Source organism: Belonocnema kinseyi, chromosome 10 (assembly GCF_010883055.1).
Source record: "Belonocnema kinseyi isolate 2016_QV_RU_SX_M_011 chromosome 10, B_treatae_v1, whole genome shotgun sequence".
In the NCBI taxonomy this organism is placed as follows: domain Eukaryota; kingdom Metazoa; phylum Arthropoda; class Insecta; order Hymenoptera; family Cynipidae; genus Belonocnema; species Belonocnema kinseyi.
The window spans coordinates 8,836,448-8,848,595 of NC_046666.1; the positions used below are offsets into that span (position 1 = coordinate 8,836,448).

The 12,148-nt window shown below is 25.8% G+C and overlaps 1 protein-coding gene across 2 annotated transcripts in view; it reads left to right on the forward strand.

Moving 5' to 3' along the window:
* The window catches only part of LOC117182109 (ras-interacting protein RIP3-like), a 40,037-nt gene that overhangs the window by 8,547 nt on the left and 19,342 nt on the right, over window positions 1–12,148 (forward strand). For both annotated transcript variants that reach the window (XR_004468271.1, XM_033375141.1), the window contains exons 2-3: window positions 195–496; window positions 7,717–8,029. Coding sequence is in view for 1 of the 2 variants with exons in the window: in XM_033375141.1 (XP_033231032.1) it covers window positions 195–496; window positions 7,717–8,029 (615 nt within the window). In the remaining variant the exon portion in view is untranslated. The remainder of the gene's footprint in view (window positions 1–194; window positions 497–7,716; window positions 8,030–12,148) is intronic.

Genomic DNA, 12,148 nt, shown 5'->3' on the forward strand with positions numbered 1-12,148 from the left:
GCTACCTACATTGGTTATATTTAAAAGAATTTATTCCCCCATTTTCTTAAAAAGTCAGCGTATTTCTTTTGTTTTGACCACATTTTAGGCTGCATTTTAGTCCGAAATTCTTTTTTATTTAAATAAAAATATTACTTAAAGTTAAAATTCGAAATGAAATCTGTTTGAACAAAAGGGGGAAAAAATGGTTTCAGGTCCCCTGAATATACAGCAGCAGCAGCAATGCGACCAGCATCAGGTACGATGCCAGCATTTCCCGGATCGACGGAGCAGCAATTTGGAAACGGAAGGGCGACTACTTTAAATCAACCTCTGCGAAACGCAAACACCATAGGAATTCGACCCGGGTCAGTTTCAAAAGCGACAAACACAGGAGAGCCTACGACGAAAGCATTCGCCTGCACAGTTTGTGGGAAAGGACTCGCTCGTAAAGATAAACTTGTTATTCACATGCGAATTCACACAGGAGAGAAGCCATATTCCTGTGAAGTATGTGGTGAGTAAAAAGAAAATTTGCCAAATTTTATTATTTCATTCAGGGTTTAGATTGGATCGCAGATTCTAAGATTATCTCATTTTACTCGAATTGAATCATAATTTATTATTGAATTTTTATTATTTTCAATTATAAGAAAAAATTTATGATTTATGGAAAACAATCATTTTCTCAATTTTTTCAAAAAATGGATTTATCATGTTTTAGTCACTTACTCTTAATAAAATTTATCCTGATTTGGATCAGGGAATTTGAGAAAATAATCGTCGTTCTTATTTGAGGGCAGGGAATTTCTGTAATGAAATATAATTAAATTTGGAACAGGAAATTTTTAATACGGAACGGGAACTTTTTTAAAGAATTATAACTTGGATTATAAATCTTTTGCCATGTTAAGCCGTTACAAATTCTTAAAAAAATATCAAGAAAACAGTTTATTTATGTAATTATTGTGAAAATGACACGGTGGATTTTTCTAATAATGTTTTTCTGTTTTTTTTTCTTTATCGAATCATTTCCACTAATTATCGCTCAGGTATGAACATCAGTTAAAAGCTTTTTAATAATTATGAACGATCTAGGGAGAAATGGTCTCGATTTTATTTTCAAAGAATAATTTTAAGTTTTAAAGATTTTAAAATGTGGGTTAAAATAATATGGAAGACTTTGAGCCCATTTTTTTTATTTTTTAAGATTTACAAATTTTTTTAGGTAAACTGAATTTTGTGAGGGTGTGAAAAAAGTTCATAAAATTCATGGAAAATTTTTGAATGATTTTTTTGTAAAGAATTTCAAGAAAAAATAGAAAGATCACAAAAAATTTCGAATTATTTTCTAAAATGTTTAAAAAGTGTGAAAGATTTTAAAGCCAAATTTTGCAATTTCGCCATATTACATCCTTTTATAAAAAATTTGAGTAAGTTTAAGAGATATTCAAAAGTTTTGAAACGATTCAAAAATAATTAAAACTTGTAAAGATTTTTTAAGAATTTTGTAAAGTTTCACCAGAATGAAAGACATTTTTTTAGGTTCCGAAGAAAAATTAAAATAATTTTTTATTTCAAAAAATTAATTTGAAGAGATTATTCAAAAATATTTTAGAAGGTTTCAAAAATAGTCAAAGAAGAATCGTAAAGATTTTAAGGAAATGTTTTTAATTTTGCATAATAAATAAAAAATGAAGGAAAAATTGAAATAATGTTTAGAAATTACAAGGTTTAAAAGATCTGACAAGATTAAAAAAAAAAGAATTTTTCTTATATTCGTGTGCGAATTTTAAATCATTTTTATTTTGCAAAATGAACTTTAAGAGAAAATAGAAAAAGGTTTTTTAACATAACGAACGATTTCCTAACGTTTCTAAAAATAGTTCACAAGATTTTAAAGCAAATTGTTTCAATTTCGTAATATTGAAAAATAAAAACGAACCAAAATTGAGTAAATTCAAGAAATATTCAGTAGAATTTAAAAGAATTTCGAAAGTTTTTCAGAGAATGAACAAATTTTTTTTAAATTGCTGGGAAAATTTAGAAGATTTTAAGGTAATTTTTTAAAATTTGATATGATATTTGCAAATTTTGTGAAAAATTCGTGCCAGTTAAAAATATTCTCAGGAATTCAAGACGTTTTAAATAGATTACAAATATTTGAGAAATCGGAAACATTTTCGAAAATGTATCAAATATTTCTTGATTCCTTCCCAACTTCTAAAAGTTCTAAACATCTTTTAAAAGGACTCGAATTTTTCATAATATTTCGTAAAATCCTATATTATGAAAAAAATTCTTTAAAAAATTCTAGATTCTTCTTTGTCAAGCCTGAAATATTTATAAATGTTAAAAATTTTCTCAAGAATTTTTATGAAAATTATATTTACATAAATTTAAAAACAAGGTGATAATACTTATTTTCTTGTTTTCAATTCTCAGAATTTAATTTCAGCATGGATTTATTATAGCGCTTCGAAAAATAGTTTTCGATTAATTTGAGTGTTGTCAAAGATAGAAAAGTATGCGTTAATGGTCTTCCTTTAAGAGTGACATACAAATTTAAAAATATTTTATCTTTTTTACAAAGTCTAATTGATTAAAAAAATATCACATTTAAGAGTTCGTTATTTTATTGTAATAGAAAACAATATTTGAGGTTTTATCATATTCCTTGTTTCTCATCTATATAGATATAATAATTATATTTATTATATAGTAGCATTATATTTTACAACGGCAATATAAAAAAATTAGTTCTTCATCACTGTATTTAAAAGTGTTTGAATATCCGGGACTAACACAAAATAACGAAAAAATGAATAACAAAATCATAAATTAGCAAGAAAAAAAATGGCTAATTATAAAATAAATGAATTGTTAAATTCTCATAAATATTTCTATTTCTGAAATTTAAATTTGACGAAATTTAAGATTTGCAGAAAATAATGAATAAATGATTAATTAATGATTAATTCAATTCTTTGCCTTATTTATAATTATATTAATAGCTCAAAAATTAATAATCAATTAACTAATGTTCAGCAGTTCTAAATTTCGAGCATTGAAATATTCGTGGGAATTTAATTATTTATTTTACAAGCCTGGTTTGAAGTAGTTGAATTTTATTTTCGGATATTTAAAAGTGCGGGAATAATATATATTTTTGGCATTTTTTTCATTCAATTGTGTATTTGTTAATTATTTTTTGTAAGTTCTGAATATCCATGTAATTTGTATGTTTGAATTGTGTAAATTATGCCGGTTTTTCCTATATTAAAGAAAATAATACGCAATTACGTAAGTCTCATTTACTATCTGACTCTACACTATGAAGAAAAAATTATTTTAAAGGGTTTTTCATATTTATTCAATAATTTTTCTACATTTTTCCTATGATACTGCATGGTTTTGTAGAACAAAGTTACTACTAGCGCCGTCGCACGGACGTTTTCAACTCTCGTGATATATTTTTTGCATTTTTCAGTACAGTTGAAGCACCCCCTGGTTAAAAGTTAAAATCTTTAGTTAAAAATAATTTTTTTTTGGATAGATTTATAATTTTAATTGAAAATTCATCTCTGGTAGAAAATGTATCATAAAATTTGATTATTCTATTTTTGGTTCAAAATTTATCTTTTTTAGATGAAAATTCGAATATTTGGTTGAAAATTGACATTTTTGTTAAAAAATCTTTCTTTTTTTGTAGAAAATTATCATTTTCTTTACAAGTTAATCTTCTTTATTTAAAAATTCAAGTATTCCAGTTAAATATTTATTATTTTAGTTGAAAATTCATCTTTAGGTTGGAAATAAAATTGCATGTTTGAAAGTTCAACTCTTTTTTTACAAATTATTTTGTTGGTTGAAGATTCATAATTTTATATGGAAAATTCATCTCTGGATAAAAATGTAACTACGGTGTTGAAAATAAAATTTTCAAACTAAAAATTTAACTATTCCAGTAGAAAATTAAACTGTTTTGCTGAAAACCAAAATTTTTTTGGTTAAGAATTAGATTTTTATCAGTTTTTGGTTGAAAACTTATTTTTTTAAATGAAAATTCAACTAGTTGGTAACATCTATCTTGGCGGAAAAGTCGTCTTTTTTTGAAAATTTAACTGTTTGGTAGAAAATACATCTTTATGGCTTAAAAATTCAACAGTTATGATGGCATTTCCTTCTTTCTTGATTAAAATATCGTGTTTTTTTTTTGTAAAAAAATAACTATTTTGTGGGAAATTCTTTTTTTTCTATAAATACTTTTTGCAAAATCATTGTTCTTTTAAAAAATTCATCTCTGTGGCTTGAACATTTTATTTATATTTTGTTTTTCTTGGTTTTCTTTTTTGACTGAACTTGAAAACGGACTTGATTTTTTTTTTATTTTTTGAAATAGTGGCTATTTTGTTAAAAATTTGTCTTTTTATACTAATCATCTATTTTGTTGATATATTTTTTTTTCTTCTGAAAAATCTATTATGGTTGAAGAATCGTCTTTTTCGTTTAAATTCAACAGTTTAGAGGCATTTTTTTTTGCGTGACTAAAACATCTTTTATGGTAGAAAACCCAAATATTTCCAGGGTGTCTGCTAGACCGTAAAGTTACAGTGAAATAATTTTTTTACCAGGAATTGTAGACATTTTTAGAAAAAAAAAATCTGGCCAAATTTGATTTCAACCGTTTTTTAAAGAATTAGTTGAATTGCTATGCTTTTCAATTATAGCATTAAGTTTAGGATGCTTATTTCAAAAATCTTTCACTTCAAACATTTTATATTTTAGGTTTTAATTATTGAGTGTACAGTTTAATTTAAAGAATTTTAAAATTCATTTTTATTTGATCAACTGTGAATATAAATTAATTAATGATCTTCCAAATTGAGCTGGGTCAGTTTAAAATTGAAGAATTACCAGATTTTAACGTTACAAATGAAACTGATTGAAACTTTATCAACTATTATCGATTTTTAAATAATTTCAAAATAATGTATTCATAATTAAAGGCTTTTATTGCATTTCAAATATTTTTTCAGTCTAAAATATTTGTTTTTAAACCATTCAATTTGAAATTTTGTAACTGAGAAAAAGAAAAATTACTTAATATTTAGAAATATATGGCTATTAATATTAAATCAGTAATTATAAATAAAATATTCAAAACTAAACTTTGAACGTTACAATTTTAATTGTTCTTATTAGCCAAATTTAATTTTTAAGTGAAATTCTTGAATTTGGATGTATAAATAACAATTGAACACCTATTATTCATACACAAAATTTGAGTAAGTTGTAAAGATATTTAGAAGTTTTGAAGAGACAAAATTAATTAAAAATTTGTAACCATTTGAAATAATTGAAACATAGTCTCTACGTCTACCGAAAAAATCGTACTATCCGTACCGAAATTTCACGTTGAGTAGCCCATTGCCTAATTTAAAACAAAGTATAGATTTTGGCAGATTTCGAATAAAAAATTTAGAAGTTTAAAAATTGTTAAAGGCTTCAAGATAGTACAATAAAAAATATTTCATTAAGATTACTAGGATAATTGAAAATGATTTCTTATTTTGAAAAATTAATGTTAAGAAAACATTTTAAAAGATTTAGAAACATTTAAAAAATTGTCGAAAATCAATATCGAAGATTGTAAGGAATTTTCTTTTAATTTGGCAGGATTTAAAAAAATTCTATGAAAAATTCCAATCATTTTAAAAGGTGTTTAGAAGTTCTGGTATAGAAGTTCTGCAAAAAATTTCAAAAATAATATAAAATTTGGAAAAAATGTAAAACAACATGGTTTTTCAATATTTTAAAATAAAATTTTGAAGCATTGTAAGGATTTTCAAAATATTGAAAACAAAAATAATTTATCTTATAATTTATGACGTGTTCAGTTTATACAAAATATAATCGTTCAATTTTTAAGATTTCCAGCATAAAATTGCTTGATATTATATAATTAAAAAATTTTTTTAATTCATTGATTGATTCTTCGATTTAGAGAATTGAAAATTATAACGTGGATTTATATTTTTCGAACTGAATCCGAATCTTTAAACTCTGCAACTTATGAAAGTAAAAAAAAATTATTTCCCCGTTTGACTGAATTTAATGTAAAATTGTTCAGTTAAAAAGGTTTAATTGTTCAGAAGCTTCCATTTTATAAGTGTAAATTATTGTGCATTTAAATACAAAATTTTTGAATTAAGAAATTTGAAACTTCAATTTTAAAAGTTTAAAATTCAATAGTTGGATTTGGATTGCTTAGTTTGTATTACTTCATACGAAAATGTTTCATTTTGAGTTCGAATTTTTTAATTTCTCAGACTGTGAAAAATGTTTGCGAACCGGGAAAACCCGTTATATAACCGGGATTTTTTCCCCTTGATTAACCCTTTCCGGCATACCTTTTCCAGGGAAACGAGTTTTCATGAAAATCGGTACATAGGGGTTTTCGGAGCCGCTGATTACGAATCTGAACTCAGATTTTGAAAATTCAAAATGGCGGATCCAATATGGCGGTAAACATTTGGCATATTTTTTTCTGAAAATTGGTATACGGAAGTTTTTGGGATCACTGATCACGAATCTGAACTCAGATTTAGAAAATTCAAAATGGTGGATCCAATATGGCGACTTAAATTTGGAATATTTTTGGATTTTTTAGAATTGGTATACAGGGGTTTTTGGAGTCGCTAATCACGAATTCGAACCAGATTTAAAAAATTAAAAATGGCGGTTCCAATATGGCGGCCAAAATTTGAAATTTTTTATTTTGAAAATTGGTGTACAGGGGTTTTTGGTATCTCTGCTCACGAATCTGAACTTAGATTTTGAACATTCAAAATGGCGGGCCAAAATTCAAAATATTGCTGAATTGTTTTTTAAAAGTTGGCACAGACAGGGGATCGCTGATCTTGAATCTGTATTTAAAATGAGAAATATTTAAAATATTGAGCTTTGGAAAAATATACACCTACTCACCTAAAACGCGGATTCGTACCAATTTTCTGAATTTTCAAAATCTAAATTCAGATTCGTGATCAGTGACTCCAAAAATCCTTGTACACTAATTTTTCAAAAAAATCCGGAAAACTTTATTATTTTGACCGCCATATTGTATCCGTCATTGTGGATTTTCAAAGTCTGATTTCAGATCGTGATCAGCGACCCCGAAAACCTCTGTATACCAATTTTCAGAAAAAATTCCAAGTTTCGGGCGCCATATTGGATCTACCATTTTAAATTTCGAAAATCTGAGTTCATATTCGTGATCACTGACCCTAAAAACCCCTGTATACCAATTTTCAGATAAAATCCAAAAATATTCCCAATTTCGGCAGCCATACTGGTTCCGCCATTTTGAATTTTCAAAATCTGAGTCCAGATTCGTATTCAGCGACCCCAAAAGGGTATAATGGAAAGTTTTTCATAAATGAATTTTTTCAACAAAAAAGGCTCTTTTCATCTTTTTTTTATAACTATTAACAAATTATTTAAAAAATTTAGACCTTTCGCACAAAAATTTCAATTTTCTATCATCCTGCGACCATGAAATTAAAAAAAAAACCTGTATAGAATCCAATAAAAAATACTCTGAAATCGCAAAAAATGATATGAAAAAAGGTGGGAATACGGTATTCCCACCATGCCGTAAATAGTTAAAACGGCTACCCTGTATTTTCTTGAATACTTTTTTAAATTGCTTTTATTTGTTTGTATTATTTTTAGGCAAAGCTTTTGCGAGGAGAGACAAGCTTGTGATTCATATGAATAAATTGAGACATAGACCGGGTGTTACGCCACTTTCTACTCCTGCGCCACCTGTTGATCAACAAGTTCAGCAGCAGCAGCAGCAGCAGCAGCAACAACAACAACAACAACAGCAGCAGCAACAACAGCAGCAGCAACAACAGCAGCAACAGCAGCAGCAATCGCGTCAGGAGACGATTCACAAATTAAAAGAGGAACCTAATATGAGTTGGGCCTGCGAATTGTGTGGTCGAACACTTGCTACGCGAGAAGAATGGACGCAGCATGCACGGTAATAACAATTTTTTACTAGTTCTATCAATTGAAAAAACTACATATTTAAATATACTGTTCTGGATTTATTATAAGTACTGCAGGAAATCATAAAAAATCGAGAAAAGGTTCTTTACTTTTTAATTTCGCGCCATAATAGTGCGGATTTTACACTGTAACTTTTCACTCTATTTCCCTCTTCCCCCTCCCCCCCCCCCTTAAAAAAAAGAATTCCTTATTTTTGTCCTGTTTAGAAGAAACTACCCTTTTTTCTAAACCTTTTTTTTTCACTAAATTGCGAACCGATGTAATAGAATCTATTAAGGCAATCCAACTATTTTTGGTTGAAAGTTGATTCTTTTTGTTGAAAAGTTTAATATATTTTTGGTTGAGAATGCATATATGTTGGTTAAATAGGGTGTCCTGCGATCTTGAAGTCTTTGAAAACCTGGAATTCTCCTTGAATTTTTTTTAAAACCTTGGAAACCTAGAAATTTCCTTGAATTTCTCACGAGAACCTGGGACTTGAATTTTTGTTTTGTTTTTAAAATAGTTTTAGGGGGGTTGATCACAAAGATTTCAAATATTTTAACGACTTTGAATGAACACAGAATATATCAGAAAGATTTCACAAATATTTCAAAGATTTCAAAACTTTTATAATATTTAAAAGGATTTTGAATATTTGAACAAGATTTCACGGATTTCAAATACTTAAAAGGGATTCCATGATTTTAAAAAGCGTGTGGACAAGATTTCAACGATTTCACAAAGCTTTCTAAACTTTCACAAGATTTCACAAATACTTCAAAGAATTCATAAGGAGTTCAGAAGGTTACAAGGATTTCAAAGATTTCAAAGATTTCAAACAATTTAAAAAATTTAAATAAACTTTATGAGATTTCGAAAGATTTCACAAATATTTAAAAGATTTCAAAGTTTTTATAATATTTAAAAGGATTTTGAATATTTGAACAAGATTTCACGGATTTCAAATACTTAAAAGGATTCCATGATTTTAAAAAGCGTGTGGACAAGATTTCAACGATTTCACAAAGATTTCTAAACTTTCACAAGATTTCAAGTATTTTAATTATTTTAAAAAGGGTACAGTAAACTAGGTGTCTAATAATTCAAACTATTTCAAAGATTTTAAACGATTTCAAAAGGTTTTAGAATATTTCCAAATATTTTACAAAGATTTCAAATATTTTAATGATTTTAAATTAATACAAAAGATTTCACAAATACTTCAAAGAATTCATAAGGAGTTCAGAAGGTTACAAGGATTTCAAAGATTTCAAACAATTTAAAAAATTTAAATAAACTTTATGAGATTTCGAAAGATTTCACAAATATTTCAAAGATTTCAAAGTTTTTATAATATTTAAAAGGATTTTGAATATTTGAACAAGATTTCACGGATTTCAAATACTTAAAAAGGATTCCATGATTTTAAAAAGCGTGTGGACAATATTTCAACGATTTCACAAAGATTTCTAAACTTTCACAAGATTTCAAGTATTTTAATTATTTTAAAAAGGGTACAGTAAACTAGGTGTCTAATAATTCTAACTATTTCAAAGATTTCAAACGATTTCAAAAGGTTTTAGAATATTTCCAAATATTTTACAAAGATTTCAAATATCTTAATGATTTTAAATTAATAAAAAAGATTTCACAAATATTTCAAAGAATTCATAAGGATTTCAGAAAATTACAAGGATTTCAAAGATTTCAAACAATTTTAAACATTTAAATAAACTTTATGGGATTTCGAAAGATTTCACAAATATTTCAAAGATTTCAAAGCTTTTATACAGTGGGCTCGCTGGGCCGGGAAACCTGGAAAACCAGGAAATGACCGGGAATTTTATGAAACCGGGAAATGACAGTGAATTTATTTTTTGACCGGGAATTTTACAAAATTTGAAGAATAAAAATGTCCAACTTTTATTTAAACCTATTTTTAAATAATTTTTCAAATTGTGGTTTTTTAAATTATTATATCATTCAGTTTAGAATGCTTAATTCAAAAATCTTTTACTTTAAAAATTTTCCATTTTAGATTTTTAATTTTTAAAAGTATATATTTTAATTTAAAGATTTTTGAAGATTTAAACAATCAAAAATTGAAAGAATTAGAAGTTGAAACTTTTTGATAAAAACAGTTTCATTTTATCAACTGTAAATATAAATAAATACATTATTTTTAAAATGGATCTGTACTCTTAAGTATAGAAATCTGAACAATAATTGATTTGACCAAACAATTCTAGATCCGTTCAAAATGTGAGAATTTCCAGATTGTAACTGTTGCAATATGAAAGTTTCGATAAAAATTGAAATTAGTATATCATTTATTTCGATCATTTTATTTTTTAATAAAAATTTTCATGATTTATTAAGAATATTTTTTTAATTTAGTGTTTCAGGCCTTCCTTTATATTATTTTTTATGCTCAATATATTATATTTTTTTTAACATATTATTTCTATTAATTTTTTTAGTTATTAAAAAATGTAAACGTGCGTTTTACTATTTTCAACTTAAAAATAAATCCATAATAATACAGTCATAATTAAAGCTTTTTATTAAATTGAAAATATTGTGAGTCTAAATTATTTAATTTTTATTCCATTTAATTTAATTTATAAGTGAAATTGTTAGATTTTAAGGCGTATATCACAATTGAACACTTATTATTTGTTGAAAAAATTTGAGAAATTTTAAGAGATATTAGAAGTTTTGAAGAGATTCAAAATTAATTAAAAACTTGAAATTATTTCAAGTAATTTAAACGAAGTGTTTTAACATTTTTTTCAGAACTTCTAATTATATTTTGAAATTAATCGAAATTTTCCTACAATTTTTGAAATCCTTAAAATCTTCCATGTTCTTCTTTGATACTTTTTGAAACCTCTTAAAATCTTTTTAAACTTTCTGTTACAATCATTTTTCAAAGTGAAAAATCATTTTCAATTTTCCTAAGAATCTTAAGATTTTTTTTTATTCTTTTGAAGTCTTTCACAATTCTTAAACAAATTATAATTTTTTTGTTTGAAATCTGCAAAAATGTACATTTTATTATAAATTCAGCTGTAAGTGTTTGAAATTATTTCAAGTTCTAAATTTAATTCCAATTTTTTTTTTAAATTCTAAATATCTCTTAAAATTACTCTAATATTTTTACAAATAATAAGTGTTCGATTATTATTTATAAATTCAAATTCAAATTTTTTAAATTTGCAGGATTTTCTAAAAGTTATAGAAAAAATTCACTTTGAAATATATTTAAAAGTTCCGAGAAAAAAATTATTTTAAATTTGGAAAAATTGTAAACTACTTCCAGATTTCTCAAGATTTTGAAATAAAATTTTAAAGCTTTTAAAGGATACCTATACTATTTAAAATTAAAATAGTTTAAGAACTGTTAAGTTAAAAAAAATATATTTTTCAAATATTAATGTGTCTAGCTTAAAATTACTTAAAATAATATAATTTTGAAAATTTTTAAAGTTTATTGCTTTATTCTTTAATGTAGACTATCGAAAATCTTAACTTGGATTTATATTTTTGGAACTTAATCTGAATCTTTGAATTCTATAATTGATAAAAGTTCTAAAATTTGTAGTTTATTTGAATTTTATTTAAAATTGTTTGATTGAAAAGTGTTTGTGCTTTCCAGTTATATGTGTAAATTACTGAGCATTTGAATTCAAGTGTTCCATTTTGAATGCTCTAATTAGTTGCTTATTGTTTATTACTTTATATGGAAAAATGTTTAGAATATAGTGTGATTTTTAAAATTTCATTAACCGTGAAAAATGTTTGTGAACCGGGAAAAAGCCGGGAAATGACCGGGAATTTTTTTCTTCGTTTAAAGCAGGGCTCACCAAAAGGCAGCCATTGGCTGCATTGGCTGCCAGTGGCAGTCAAAAGACTAGGTCAAACTGGCCCTAATAAATCTTGTCGTTCGACTGGTTTCTAGCCCTTCACGGTTATTATACCTCCCGCCGCGCCGAGCTTGGAAGAAATTATCCTTTCCAAAAATGAAATACAATTAGAAAAAAATATATCAGCGTTTGATTTAATAATATAAAAATAAATATAAAAGTTTTATTGAATAATATTTATA